Source organism: Rhinolophus ferrumequinum, chromosome 4 (assembly GCF_004115265.2).
Source record: "Rhinolophus ferrumequinum isolate MPI-CBG mRhiFer1 chromosome 4, mRhiFer1_v1.p, whole genome shotgun sequence".
NCBI lineage: Eukaryota > Metazoa > Chordata > Mammalia > Chiroptera > Rhinolophidae > Rhinolophus > Rhinolophus ferrumequinum.
This window is the reverse complement of record NC_046287.1, coordinates 90,862,559-90,878,982: the sequence shown is the minus strand read 5'-3', so window position 1 is coordinate 90,878,982 and position 16,424 is coordinate 90,862,559. Positions and strand designations below refer to the sequence as shown.

Below are 16,424 nucleotides of genomic sequence, written 5' to 3'. Positions count from 1 at the left end.
TCCCTAAAACAATCATGAGTCATATTAAAATTCTTTATAATAACCACTTATGAAATATGGGAGAAAGGAAAGCAAAAGTACAAGTTATTTTTAAATCTACTATGGGTGAGAAAGGAAAGCTTAATGAGAAGGAAACAAATTTATAGAATAAAAGAAACTATCTTAAGTATCTGAGCAACTAGTTAAACATAATTTTATGCTACAAATTTGTAAATTTATGTTGATGTCTTGTTCAGTAATAACATAGTATTCATTATCAGATAAAGACTTCCTATCCTTTGAAATTTCCTGGGTAATAACAGTATGTTTTGTTCTAATGAGGTGGGCTGCTGGATGAGGACTAGTCAAGAGAAAGACCAAGATTAGAAGCTTGGAATTTTCAGCCCCATCCCCTATCCTTCAAGAAGAGGAGAGGGACTGGAAATTGATCCATCATGCCTCAATGATGAACATTTAAAAAAAAAATTACAAAGGTACAGTGGGGTTCAGGGTGTTTCTGGGTTGTTGCACACATGGAAGTGCTGGGAGAGTGGTGCGCCCTGAGAGGACATGGAAGCTCTGTACCCCTTCCCACATAACTTGCCTTATGCATTTCGCGCATCTGGCTGTTCATTTGTGTCCTTTGTCATATCTTTTTACAATAAACTGGTAAATATTAAGTAAACTGTTTCTCTGAGTTCTGTGAGCTGCTCTAGTAAATTAATTTAACCCAAGGAGGGAGTCGTGGGAAGCTTCAATTTATAGCTGATTTGTCAGAAGCACAGGTAAAAACCTGGACTTTCTATTAGTATCTGAAGAGCAGTGAGGGGTAGGGGGAGGTTTGTGGGATCTAATGCTATCTCCAGGTAAACAGTGTCAGAATTGAGTTAAATTGTAGGACAGGCAGCTGGTGTCACAGAATTGCTTGGTGTGGGGAAATTCTCACGTATCTGGTATCAGATATGTTGTGAGTGTGGTAGTTATGGGAGAATAAAGGAGAAACACAGGAGTAATGTAGGTTTTCTTTATACAGACTTAAAAGCTAAGACTTCAATTCATCTTTGGGTACTTTATTTTCTAAATATAAAATCTACCCACACAAAAATTTTAAAGCTAATTATTTTATTTTTCCTCCTACAATTGTTTGAATCATGAAAGTCAGATGATCTAGAGTAGTTTTAGGCAGGCAAGGATAGAGCTTAAATGTCCATTAAAAAGAGCTCATTGACTATGTTTACATGGGCATAAAAAGAAAAGCAGGCTCACATTGTTGGGGCAAAATATTTGACGGTAAGTTTCTTGAACTATATCTTGTTTTCCATGTATGTCCAGGGGCTGGAACATTTTAGGCAATTTATAAATATTTGTGGAATACATAATTTAATCTTATAAAGATTCAACACGTGAGTGGGGTAGAGGAGAGCACGTGTAATAGAAGGTCAGAGTTGCAAATTTTGGAAGGACAGCAATTAAGGACAACTTCACCAATATGAATTAGAGCTAATATAAATTGAAATTTCTTTCTGGCCCTTTCCAGGTTCAGTTATGGAATAAAAATGCTTTGCACCTTTCCCTTTCCACTAGCTGCTGCTTCATTCGTTACCTAAAATGAATAAAACTACTCAGCTTGGGGAAAGGTTCCAGATCATGAAATGACTGGGCTGCATTAAGGGTCTGATCAGAGGGAATTATCCTCATTTGGTCAAAGCAGTACCAATGGTGGTTGGCAACTTTACATCAGGCTCAGGGATTCTTCAGCTCCCATCAGTGATGAAGAGGATAAGTCGAATGAAGGTAGGTACAAATGTCATATTTGACAAGACCCAGAAAAGGCAGAAATATTTTTACCTTTGATGTACCTCACTTGTTAAGACAGACCAATCTAAGTGGCAATCTTTTAATTTTCTAACTCATCAATTTTGTGTACATGTGCATCTGTGAATACAGAGACAATAATAACCATTATTCAAAAGGACGCATATTTTAAGTTATTTGTCCAGTGGCAATGGCTCTTTGCATAAAAGAGTGTAGAGGACATATAGCCCCATTTTATGGGATCTGAATGACAATTTTTACTGTTTTCAGTTATTATAGAGGCTTATAGTTACTTTTATGACATACTTTTTGTCTTATATATGGATTTTTTTAATGCCAAGGCCTTCTTTGGGGAAAAAATTCCCTACTATGACATATGGGAAAATATAATCTTCCCTGTAATGTTATACTTTATGCTCAGTTTCCATGGGAAGAATATGGCAAAAAAAAAATGTCTGAATAATTCAAATCAAAAGAAAAAGAAATTAGGGAGGAAGGATCCAAGGTGACAACACACATAAATGCTGTTCTTGCCTCCACCCAGGACCACATTAAAATACAACTAATTATAAAACAATCAACCTGGAGAACCATCTGAAGTCTAGCTAAACAGAAGTTTTATAGCTAAGGATATGAAGAAGAAGCCATATTGAGACTGGAAGGAAGGGCAGAGATGCTGACAGGCCAGCTGAACACCTGCTGTGACCACTTAGAATTGCGAGGGATATCTCTGCCATGGAGGATCCCACTCCCCAGAGGAGTGAGGGACCCCAGCCTTACCTTGGGGTCTCAAGCCTGGTTGCAGGAAAAGGAGCCACCATGACATCTGGCTGTGAAAAACGGTGGATATTCTAACCATCTGGGTGGGACAGAAGGCTGTGGGAAACCCAGACATCCTTCTAAAGGGTGTGCACACCGACTCACTAGCTCACAGGCACTCACCCTGGGGTCCAGCAAAGAGGGACAGTGACTCAGGAGGCATCAGAGACATATGGGGAGAGACAAATTTGTGTGGCTTAAGGGTGAGTACTGGAGGGACAGTAGCCATTTTCACTGTGTAAAATCTTCCTCTTGTGCAGCCGGCAGGTGGGCGCCGTCTTTCCTGTGCAGAGCCTTCCCACACACAGTTAAATTTGAATCTGCACTGGCCTTGTGAGTACCTCTCCCTCCATCCTGGTGGTTCCCTGGTACCCTGCTCCACCCAATTCTTGCAATGCCAGAGGCAATTTCTTGAGGAACAGCCAGCTCCACCTGTACTGCGCTCTTTCTTGGACAACTCTCAGGGGTCTGAGGGCTTTAACATTCCATTGACACCAATGGACAGATCTACCAGACAGAAAATCAACAAGAAAACAGCAGCCTTAAATGACACACTAGACCAGATGGATTTAATTGATATTTTTAGAGCATTTCACTCCAAAGCAGTAGAATATACATTGGTTTTTAAATGCATATGGAAGATTTTCCAAGATAGGAAAATCTAACATGTGTGGCCACATGTTAGGCCACAAAAAAAGTCTTAATAAATTTAAGAAGATTGAACTCATATCAAGGATCTTCTTTGACCACAATGGTATGAAACTAGAAATCAATTACAAGAAAAACAAAACAAAACTGAAAAACACAAACACATAGAGGCTAATTAACATGTTACTAAATAACGAATGGGACAAAAATGAAATCAAAACATACCTTCAGACAAATGAAAACGAAAACTCAATGACTCCAAATCTATGGGACACAGCAAAAGCAGTCCTAAGAAGGAAATTCATAGCAATACAGGCCTACCTCATGAAAAATCTCAAAGAAGCAATCAAACCTTACACTTAAAGGAACTAGAAAAAGAAGAGCAAACAAAGCCCAAAGTGAGTAGAAAGAAGGAAATAATAAATATCAGAGCAGAAATAAATGAAATAGAATCTAAAAACACAATGTAGAAGATCAATGAAACCAAGAGCTTGTTCTTCAAAAAAGATTACCCAAATGGATAAAACTTTAAGCAGACTCATCAAGACAAAAGGAAGGAGGACCTGAATAAATAAAATAAGAAACAAAAAAAGAGAAGTGACAACTGACACCACAGAAATACAAAGGAATATAAGAAAATACCACAAATAATTATATGCCAACAAATTGGACAATCTGGGAGAAATGGATAAATTCCTATAAACATAAAACTTTCCAAGACTGAAAAAAGAAGAAACAGAAGATCTGAATCAGAAGATAATTACTAATAACATTGAATAATCAGTAATAAAAAATACTCCCAACAAACAAAAGTCCTGGACTGGACAGCTTCACAGGTGAATTTTACCAAACTTTCAAAGAAAAATTAACACTGATACTTCTCAAACTAGTCCAAAACATTCAAGAGGAGGGAACGCTCCCAAGCTCATTTTATGAGGCCAGCATTACCCTGATTCCAAAACCAAACAAAAACATTACAAAAAAAGAAAACTATAGGTTTATATCCCTGATGAATATACAAAGTCTGACAATGATAACTATTTGAACTGATAAATGAATTCAGTAAAGCAGCAGGATACAAAATTAATATTCAGACATTGGTTGCATTCTTTATACCAATAATGAACTGTTAGAAAGAGAAGTTAAGAAAACAATCCCACTTACAATTGCATCAAAAAAAAAAAAAACAACAACAAACAAACCCAAAAACCTAGAGATAAATTTAACCAAAGAGGTAATACCTGCACTCAGAAAACTATAAGACACTGAAGAAAGAAATTGAAGAAGATACAAATAAATGGAAGCATATACTATGCTCAAGGGTAGGAAGAATTAACATCCTTAAAATGTCCATAACACCCAAATCAATGCATATATGAAGTTGGACATTAAGCTTGTGAACTCATCCTAGAAAAAGAGCTCAATTATCAGACCTGGTATTCAGTGCAATCCCTATTAAAATACCAATGGCATTTTTCACGGAACTAGAACAAATAATTCTAAAATTTATATGGAACCACAAAAGACCCCAAATAGGCACAGCAATCTTGAGAAAAAATAACAAAATTGGAGGTATCATACTACCTGATATCAAACTATATTATAATACAAAAGAGCATGGTATTGGCATAAAAAGAGAACAGCACAGAGAGCGCCCAAATAGTCTCACACTTATATGGTCATTTCATCTGTGATAAAGAAGGCAAGAACATACAATGGGGTAAAGACAGTCTCTTTAATAAATGGTGTTGGGAAAACTGGACAGATATACACAAAAATATGAAACTGGATCACCTTCTTACTCCATACACAAGAAGAAACTCAAAATGGATCAAATGCTTAAATGTAAGGCCCCAAACCATAAATCTCCCAGAAGAAAATATAGGCAGTAAACTCTCTGACGTTGCTCTTAGTGATATTTTTTCTGATCTATCTCCTTAAGCAAAGGAAAAAAAGAAGAAGAAACAAATGTGACTATATCAAACTATAAAGTTTTTGCACAGCAAAAGAAAACGAAAAGACAAGCTACTGAATGGGAGAAGATATTTGCCAATGATACATTTGATAAGGGGTTAATATCCAAAATTTATAAAGAACTCACAACAAGTCAACACCAAAAAACCAAACAATCCAATTAAAAAATGGGCAGAGGACCTGAGTAGCTGTTTTTCTAAAGAGGACTTATACGTAGCCTATAGACATATGAAAAGATGCTCAACATCATTAAGCATCAGAGAAATGCAAATAAAAGTCGCAATGAGACATCCCCTCATACCAGTCAGGATGGCTATCACCAATAAATCAACAAACAACTGGTGATCGTGAGGATGGAGAGAAAAGGGTAAATTGTTCATAGGATTGCAAACTGGTGCAGCCACTATGGAAAACAGTATGGAGCTTCCTCCAAAAAAATAAAAAATAAATAAAACTACTTTATGACCCAGAAATTCCACTTCTGGGTATTTACCCAAAGAATCCAAAACACTAATTTGAAAACGTATGCACCCTTATGTTCATTACAACACTATTTATAATAACTAAGATTTGAAAGCAACCCAAGCACCCATCAATAGACAATTCAATAAAGATGTGGTACATAGGCAGAATGGAATATTACTTGGCCTTAAAAAAGAATGAAATCTTACCATTTGTGACAACATGGATGGACCTAGAGGGTATTATGCTAAGTGAAATAAGTCAGAATGAGAAACACAAATACCATATGATCTCACTTATATGTGGAATCTAAAGAACAAAATAAACAAGTAAAACAGACTCACAGATACAGAGAACAAAGAGATAGGTGCCAGAGGTGAGGGGGTTTGGGGAGCTGGGTGAAAAAGGTAAAAGGATTAAGAAATACAAATTGGTAGTTAAAAAATAGTCATGAGGTGGGAATGGGACAGAAGGTGAAAGGATTAGAAAGTGCAAATTAGTAGTCATAATATAGTCACAGTATGGGGAATTTAATCAACAATGTTGTAAAGATTATGAAGAGTGCCAGATGGGCACTAGACTTATCAGGGGGATCCTTCATAGACTGTGTAAATGCCTGATCAATATACATCTGAAGCTGAAGTAGAATAATATTGAATGTCAACTATAATTAAATATATATGTATATAAATACATATCTATCTATCTATCTATCTATCTATCTATCTATCTATCTATCTATCTATATACGATGTGGAGTACAGCATAGTGAAGATAGTCAGTGGTATTGTAACAGCTGTATAGGATGTTAGAGGAGTAGCAGACTGGGGTTTGTCACTTTGTGAGGGGTGTAAAATGTCCAACTATTACATTGCTTTGTGTAACTGAAACTAATAAAAAAATAAAAATAAATAAAAATAAAATTAAAAAATAGTCATGGGGGTATAAAGTACAGCACAGAGAATATAATAAATAATGTTGCAACTACTGGGGGTGCCCCAAAAATGTATACAAGTGGACACTTCGGTCAATGTTGCTCAAGCAGTAGTTTGCCGTAATTAGAAGTTTTGGACGCTGACGATAACCACTTTGAGCACCTTTTGTAATTGAAGGAGACAAAAGTGACTTGTATTCATTTTTTGTTATTGGTATATATTGAGTATTACAATTTTAATACAGTTTTCCTTTCTTAAAATGTGTATACATTTTTTTGGCATCTGCTGTATGTATTGTTTCAGTTGGGTGCTAGACTAATGGGGGAATCACTGCATAAATTATATAAGTGTCTAACCACTATGCTGTACACCTGAAACTAATATAAAATAATATTGAATGTCAACTGTAACTGAAAAGAAAGAAAGAAATAATTTAAAAAATAATATGCATGAGTGAATAAATACTCCAAATTGCATCTAAGAAGGTTCCCATATCACTCTTTCCAGTCGTAATGATACAGCCCGTAGAGGTAAAAATGATGATGATGATGAAAATGTGAGTTATTATTTGTAAGCGCACTTAAAACTGTATCTGGCATGAGTGTTTTGGAAATAAATAACTTAAATAATTATCTCTTTGCTTTGTTTTTATATTTTTACCACGAATTGATACATCTGCAAACAATATAGTTTAGTTTTGCCTGATTTTGATATACACATAAGTGGAATCACTCTCTATGTATCATTATGTAACTTATTTCTTTTGCTCATTATTATGTTTGTGAGCTTCACTCATGTTGTTATATACAGTAGTAGTTTATTCATTTTTGTTGCTGTATAACATTCATTCCATTGTATGAGTATGCCACAGTTAATATATTCATTAATTACAGGGTTTTTTTTAATGTGAATCATTACTATGAACTTTCTTGGGGTTATTCTGATGTGTATGAGCAAAAGTTTATTATATATTTACTGATTATGTAGATTTTTCTAATTTATAGTGCACCTATTCTAGTTTTTCCTGTTTCTTCCTATGGCTAGCTGATTTTTTTAAATTGATTTGGAGGATATCTTTTTTTCATTCCTATTTGGAGGCTTTTTTAAAAAAATTCTGGTACTAGTTACTTATAAGTTATTTGTAAAGCAAATAACTCTTCCTCCCCTAGAGTTCACATTTTTTACTCTCTTAATGGTGTCTTTTGATGAACAAAAATTCTTGAATATCATTAAATTTATCAATCTTTTCTGTTTAAAACAAGAAAACATTTAATTGGGATTCAATTTAGTAATTGCTTCAGTTCTGTCTTCTACTTGCAAAAATATTACAGTTGTTTACATTTCTTAATTATTTTCCAGTGTTTAGCCCCAACTAAAAATGAAGGAAGGAAAAGGCCATCAATCTAGTGTGATTTAAATGCTCGATGTTATGGTTCTCAAATTTAATATGCATAAAAATGACCTGGGAAGCTTGTGAAAATTTGTGGAAGCTTGCAAAAGTTTGTAGATTTTTAAGCCTCACTTCCAGAGATTTTTAAGTCAGGAATTCTAGGATGTGAATGGAAAAAGGCATTTAATAAACACCCCAGCTGATACTGACACAAGTGGTCTTAGGCCACATAATGAGAAACTGGTTTAAGAGAATGAGAATACACTACTTACTGCATAGCCAATGAACCACAAGCAGAAAGCAGGAGAGATCCATTCTCTGGCATGAATTCCACAGTCAATCCACACAGCATTTTTGGCTGTTTTTTCCTTTCTAGAAACCTGCCAAAAGAAAACCAAAAAAAGAAACAAGAAGTCTCAGGATAACACATTTATTTAGGGGTTATATTTAATCCTTTTAACAAATCTCTGAAATATACATTATTTTCTGTATTCCTTTGAGAATTCTCGAGGGAAATTAAAAGCAGGTGGGATTAAAGGTGAAGAGATGAAATAACTAGCTAAGATCCCATAGCTGGTGAAAATTGGATTAAGTTTCGAAGCCAGGACTCTTGATTTAAAGCTCTTTTTATTCCCCAACATTTATTTTTTAAATATTTTTATTATGATATAGTTAACATACAATATTATACTAGTTTCAAGTGTACAACATTGTTATTCAACATTTATACATTCATACAAAGAAGTGATCACCATGATAAGTCCAGCAATCACCTGAAACTGTACCACACGATCACAATATTATTGACTATATTCCCCATGCTGTACATTACATCCCCATGACTTATTTGTTTTATACCTGGAAATTTCAACCTCTTATTCCCCTTTATCTTTCCCCACCTTTAAAAAATTTTCAATTACAGTTGACTTTCAATATTATCTTGTATTAATTTCAGGTATACAGCATAGTGGTTAGACATTAATATAACTTAAGAAGTTTTCCCCCTGACTAGTCAAGTACCCACCTGGCATGATACATAGTTATTACCATATTATTGACCATATTCCCTATGCTTTACTTTACATCTCCATGAAAATTTTGTAACTACCAATTTCTACTTCTTAATCCCTTCACACTTCACAACTCTGTCCCTAAACCCCCTCCCATCTATCACCCTGATAAATCTTGTACCCATCTGACACCATACATAGTTATTACAATATTATTGATTATGTTCCTTATGCTATACTCTACACACCCATCAGTATTTTTTAACTACCAATTTGTACTTCTTACTCCCTTCCCCTTTTTTACCGACCCCCACAAGCCCTCTCCATTCTGGCAACTGTTAAACTGTTCTCTGTATCTATGGGTATGTTTATGTTTTGTTTGTTTATTTTGTTATTTAGATTCCACATATAAGTGAAATCACATTGCATTTGTCTTTCTCTGTCTGATATACTTCACTTAGCACAATACCCTCTTGGTCCACTCATGCAGCCACAGATGGCAAGAACCCATTTCTTTCTATGGCCGAGCAATATTCCATTGTATATAGATATCACCTCCTCTTTATGCATTCATCTATTGATGGACACCCAGGCTGCCTCTACATCTTGGATATTGTAAACAATGCTGCAATGAACATATGGATGCATTCGTCCCCTCGAAGTAACACTTTGGGTAAATACCCAGAAGTGGGATTACTGGGTCCTTCTTTGTCTCTTGTTATAGCCTTTGTTTTAAAGTCTGTTTTGTCCAGTATAAGTATTGCTACTCCAGTATTTTTTTTTCCATTTTCATGAAATATCATTTTCCATTCCTTTACCTTCAGTCTGTGTGTGTCTTTCAATCTGAAGTGAGTCTCTTGTAGGCAGCTTATGTAAGGGTCTTGTTTTCTTAGCCACCATTTAGCCACCCTATGTCTTTCGGAGCATTTAATCCATTTACATTTAAAGTAATTGTAGATAAATATGTAGTTATTGCCATTTTAGTATTTTTTTTTTTTATCTTTTTTTCTTCCTTTACTTAAAGAAGTCCCTTGACATTACTTATAATACTGGTTTGTGGTGATGAACTCCTTTAGCTTTTTCTTATCTGGGAAGCTCTTTATCTGTCCTTCAATTCTAAATGATAGCTTTCCTGTGTAGAGTAATCTTGCTTGTAGGTCTTTATTTACATCACTTTGAATATTTTGTGCCAATCCCTTCTGGCCTGCGAAGTTTCTGTTGAGAAATCAGCTGACAATCTTATGGGAGCTCCCTTGAAGGTAAATAACTGCTTTTCTCTTGCTGCTTTTAAGATTCTCTTTTTGTTTTTAACCGTTGGCATTTTAACTATGATGTGTCTGGCTGTTGTCCTCTTTGGGTTCATCCTGTTTGGGACTCTCTGTGTTCCTGGGCTTATATATCTATTTCTTTAACCAGGTTAGGGAAGTTTTCCCTCATTATTTTTTCAAATAAGTTTTCAATTTCTTGTTCTCTCTTTTCTTCTTGTACCCCAATGATGCATATGTTGGTTTGCTTGATGTTGTCCCAGAGGTCCCTTAAACTGTCCTTATTTTGGGGGGATTCTCTTTTCTTTTTGCTGTTCTGATTGGGTGTTTTCTGCTACCTTATCTTTTAAATCACTGATTCGATTCCCTGCTTCATCTAAGATTCCCTCTACTGTATTTTTCATTTCAGTTACTGTATTCTTAATTTTTTGACTGGATCTTTTTAAATGTTTCTATCTCCATTTTTATTTTTCCTATCTCTTTGCCAAAGTTATCACTGAGTTTATCTACTCTTCCCCTAAGTTCATATTACCAGTGTTCAGAACTCTGCATCTGGTAGATGCTTATCTCTATTTTGTTTAGTTCTTTCTCTGGAGCTTTTTTCTGTTCCTTCACTTGGGACATATTTCTTTGTCTTCCCATTTTGGCTGCCTCCTGCTGTTTATTTCTATGTATTCGGTAGGGCTGTGATGTCTCCCGGTCTTAGCAGAGTGGCCTTATGTAGTAGGTGTGCTGTGGGATTTAGTGGTACAGTCTTACAAGTCACTTGAGCCAGGTGCTCCAGGTGTATCCTTTGTATGGGTTGTGTGTGCTCTCCTGTTGTAGTTCATCCTTGGTTGTTGTTTTCGTATCAGTGGGAGGGAGTAACCCTCAGGCTGATTGGTTGTAAGTACTTTCTGTGACTACAGTGGAGGAACTATTGTGCAGAGACTGACCCTATGAAGGATGGTTTCACTTAAGCAGATCTCTCGTTTCTGCTTAGTCTGCCCTTTGTGTGTATCATCATCTGAAACAGCCAGGTGATGCTTCCCTTGGGTCTGATATTGGCCATGTGGATTGCCAGCCCTGGGGCCTCCTGGGAGGGCCCTGCCACAGGTCAAGTTTAGCTACAGCCTGTGCCCTGCTGGGGGTCACCTAGCATGTGCAACAAAGCAATCTACAGATAGCTGTCACCCACACTGTGCTTGGAGGTCCATTGAGAGGCCAAACCACAAACCAAGTGATGTGCTTTAGTCTGCTTGACAAATGGTACAAGAAATACTGAAGCCAGATGCTGCTTGTTTGGGTTTGTGAACCTTTGAGAGATTTTTTTTTTTTTTTTTTTTTTTTTTTTTTAGGAAAGTCCACAGCATGAGTCAACAGGCCACTTGAATGGAAAAGCCACTGGAAGCAGCTTGGGTATCCTTGAAAGTTGGATGGGGTAGGGTCTCAGGGAATCACCAGGTGAATGAGTGGTGTTAGCCATATTGATGAAGACTCAGATGTGGTGGTTGCCTGTGTCTGAACTCCAGGATGGGGGAGGGCTTAACAAAAAAACAATGACTTCTGCCAGCACTTCCCTCTGGGAGAAAGCTGCCCCTCCAGCCTTCCCTCTAAATTTAGACAACTCAGTTCCTCCTTGTATGTCCCCAGGGCCTTTTGAGCTGCTGGCCCAGCACTGGAGCACTGAGTGAGTGAATATATCACCAAGTAAAACTGTGAGTGGGCCCTGCAAAAGGAATGCTTGGGACTCCAGCTGCTTTTCATATCACTCAGCCACAATCTCTGCTGATTTTCACAGCCATAGGTTTTGGGGACTTCTCTCTCTGGCATTGGAACCCCGGGCTCAGGAGGCTGGTGTGGGGCATGCACCCCTTGTTCCTCCATGGGGGACCTCCACAGCTGAGATATCCCTCCTAATTTATAGCAGTCACATGCAGGATTGGGACCATTCCATTCTGTGTCTCTGCCCCTCCTACTAGTCTTGAGGTGGCTTCTTCTGCATAGCCTTAGTTGTAGGACTTCAGTTCAACTAGAATTCAGGTGATTATCAATGGTAGTTGTTCCGTAATTTAGTTGTAATTTTCATGTGGTCATGAGAAGAGGCAAGTACAGGGTTTACCTATTCTGCCATCTTGAACCGAAATCCTATTCCCCCACATTAAACTACTCATTCCAGTGCTGCATGTGGACGTGCAGAAGTAGAGGTTAGAGAACTAGTGCTTCAGGCAATTTCTTCACACTTTATTAGAGGTAAAATAGTATATGTTGGGTGGGTACCTTTCTGTGGGAGGTGTGGAACAGAGAAACGCTTGGGAAAGGGAAGCTTGTGGTGCCAAAGATAAACTTAGACTCCCTCACCATTTTTCTAGGGTACATACATTTTATGTGTAGACTATTTCCCCATTTCACATAAAAAGAAAAAAAAACACACATATAACTTCACACTACCTTATCACAAACAGATTTGGGGACAGAAGTCTTGTTTTGATTCACAGTATTGGGGACTAGTACAAGTTGTTAACTCTCTGGAATAAGAACTTTCAACTTTTCCTCAATGATAGCCTTTGATGGCTTCAGAAGAATTCTTAAAAACACCTCCAAACAAAATGAATCATGTATCATTTGCTTTTAAAAATTAGTTACAACACAGTTTTAGGGCATTGAGGGGAGTGAGAAGAGCGTTGTAAAATCAAACAAATATGGGTGGTTGAAATTCCAAAGCAAGAAAAAGAGAGAGCTAGAGTTTTAGATTGCTATCTGCACCACCCATGGAGGATTTTTCTTAACTAACCTGAAGCTAGTGATATTCAATGAGAAAGCAAGTGAGAAAGTCACATGGCATTGATCATAAAGGGTCAAATTGTACAGAGAACTGCCTGGCTGATTTAATCTATTTAATTTAATAAAAAATCCTGAGTTGTCTGAATTATTCACCTTCTGTTTAACTTTGTTGAGCAAACACTCTTATTACTGATCCTGACACTGGAAAGATGGAAGAACTCCAGAGACAACATCATGCCAGTATGTACACATCCTTGGTCAAGTAAGACCAGGACTTGAGCATGCAGCAAGCATGGCTTTCCAATGTATACATCTAGGTCCCAGAAACCCAAGTTTCAAAGAGTACACACAACATGGCTGGAAGCAAATATCATGGTTGGTATATGGTTATTACATGGATCCCATCTGATTGACCAAAACAGCTAACAAGAAGACCCAATGTTTCATATGTCTGTCTTGAGTTTGCACTACAAGTCCCTATCAGAATAGATTAAAATCCAGAAATCTTGACTCAAAATCTTATCTTTGGATGACTGAACAGCCTCACTTATCACAATTTAGATACTGTTGGGAAACTATATGTAAACTAGTTTAACTAAAGCTAATGTATTTTTCCAATGATTAAAATTTTTCCAGAGCTTCTTTTTAACTCAAAAAAAACATTTTTAGGGGAAAGAGTGATAAAAAAAAACAACACATAACTACAGAATTAGAAAGTAACAGGCAGGAATTAGTATGGTTTCATGACTCCCCAAAATTCTTCCTGTTGCAATATTCACTCACTTCTACTGAGGCCAATTTATTCAACTAAAAATAATCAACGAAATGGACCATGACTGGAGCACAAGCTATTACATCAGCCCTATTGTGAAGACCCCAGCATTGCCCTGGTTCCTGTTCTTCCTTGAGTTTGGTTGTTCAGCTCTTTTTTTGGTTCCAAAAACTGCGTCAATGTCAGTGTTTGTCCAATAACAGATTCTCTCTCTCTCTCTCTCTCTCTCTCTCTCTCTCCCCCTCCCTGTAAGCCAGTCAGAGGAGGTGGTGGTGGTGGTGGTTGTGGTGGTGTAAATAAAACAGGGACTTGAAAAATAACCCAGACCACTCCCCTCATTTTATGACAGTAGGCCCTGAAGCTCAGGAAGGCTAAATGGCTTATCTATGTTACTTAAACAGAGACAGAGTTGATTCTAAAACTGGGGTTTCCACTCATAGAACAACACTGTATTAGTAAAAGAAAAGAAATTGTAAGTAATAACCAACCTTAAATAGCTGGATATTAAAGATGAGGAACATTTATAATACAAATATTTCCAGAACTCAAAGAAAAAAAAAATCCAAGTTATAGCAACCACTGCTGGATAATTAACACATCCCCCAAAGTTAAAAGATTAATGACTCTCTCTGCAACATACCTTTAAAACATAAAGTGGACGCTTCTCAAATGACGATCCAATGTGGATTTTTTCAACCATATGGGGATACCGCTCAGTTATATCTTCTATCCAATAATAGATCTATTGAAATGGAAACAAGCAGAGCAAGTTCAAAGCATTTCCTTGACCAAATGAAGCAGACAACTTCTTCAAGGGAAGGAGATCCCTCCAAAACCTCTATATGAAGAAAGACTGAGGAACTAAAACATTTGGGGCAGAGTGTTCCTTCTGTTTAGGAAAAATCAATAAAATTAAAATTTTGAAAAGTATCAAGGTTTAGAGAAAGAGTAGAAAGGGAGTTTGAGAAACTTATGACAAAGTAGGAAAAGTTCATCTTTAAAGTATGTGTCCTGAGAGTTATTTTTATAGGCTCATTACATTAAATCCCTGCCTCTGTGTATGAAACCCTCCTTACCATTAATTCAAGAATTCAGTTTTGTTATATGTAGGTCTATTAAAAAAAAATTCACTTTTCAAGAGTAACCAAAGGAAGCCCTGGGCACTATCTTCACACAGGATAAATGGCAGTGCCATTATTTCCCACTAGAGACCTGAGCACTCACAATTAGATCTGTGAAATTATAAGAGGTAAAAGGTGAGTACAATGTGGAAGGGAAAAAAATTCCCTTTTACCCTGAGGAGGAGTTTGATTCTGGAATCTCTCCTGTATGGAAGTCTAGTGGTATTTATGATTCTGTAAAGATTATAGTACAAGGACAAATTAAAAGTTCTGGGACTGACTTTAGGCTAGCATCCACTTCAAAGCAGGTGTTGCATGATGGAACATGGCCATGTTTTAATGTAGACCAACTTCTCTCAGAGGCCACAAGTAAACTTTTATACATTCTGGAATGGGAATAACCAACCCTTGGCCTTACTTCTGGAAACTTTTCTAGAGTCAATTTCAAATAGCAGTCCTAGCTGATGGGAACTGGAGCACCGTTTATTCTTGGATACTCTTAGAGTAGCATAACTAGGGTGAGTGGTTGTCTGTGCTGGGAATTAAGATGCTCCTGGGAGGCACACCTGCCACCAATGTCTGTCAATATCTGTGGTGTTGGAGATTTAATCATCTGCGATATCCTCAGTGGTCCTCTATTTACTGTGTTACTCTTCCAAGGAATGCATACATCTGAGAGAACTATTACATACACTATTTTGTGTTACAGTGATGGTTCAATAGATTTCCTCCAATATGGTAGGCTGTGTTGTATGGATGCTGCTTTACAAAAGCTTTATTTTACAATCTGATCTGAGGTAATGAAAGTAACATGTTTTGAATAAATCTTACTGGCTCAGAGCTCCAGTGCTGGGGCAGTAGCTCAAAAGGTGCCAAGGACATAAAAGGAGGAACTAAGTTGTCTGGTTTCAGGGTGAGAGCTTTCTCCCAGAGAGAAGTGCTGGCAGAAGCCATTGTTTCTTTGTTGAAACCTTCCCCCTTCTGGAGTGCAGACACAGGTGGCTGCCATATCTGAGTCTCCATCAACATGACGAACACCACTCATCCACCCTGGTGATTCTCTCAGACCCCACCCTATCCAAATTTTGGGCACACCCAAGCTGCTTCCAGTGGCTTGGCATGTCCCATATCTTGCGCTGAGCAGCCCCAAACCCCGCACTAGCAGCAGCTGGCTTCAATTTGCACCTTGACTTCTCAAGTCACCTCCAAGCCCAATGCAGGTGGTGGCCATTTGTGGATTGTTTTGTGGCTCATGCCAGGTGGCTCTGGGCAGGGCACAGGCTGTAGCTGAACTTGGCCAGTGTCAGGGCCTCTTCCAGGAGGCTCCGTGGCTGGCACACTGAGTGGCCCATTTATGACTAAGCTGGAGGGCCACCCAGACGCTTCAGTGTGCAACATACCCAAAGAGCTGTTTGGGCAGGGACCAGAGCCCTGCTAAATAAAATCCTGCTCCATAGGGTCAGCCCTTGAA

The 16,424-nt window shown here is 37.5% G+C and overlaps 1 protein-coding gene across 1 annotated transcript in view; it reads right to left on the bottom strand.

The window, feature by feature from the left end:
• CPB2 (carboxypeptidase B2) overlaps positions 1–16,424 on the bottom strand; it is a 56,538-nt gene that overhangs the window by 14,296 nt on the left and 25,818 nt on the right. The window contains exons 5-6 of the mRNA XM_033104167.1: positions 14,473–14,574; positions 8,295–8,402 (exon numbers count right to left, since the gene is read on the bottom strand). Of these exons, the coding sequence (XP_032960058.1) occupies positions 8,295–8,402; positions 14,473–14,574 (210 nt within the window). The remainder of the gene's footprint in view (positions 1–8,294; positions 8,403–14,472; positions 14,575–16,424) is intronic.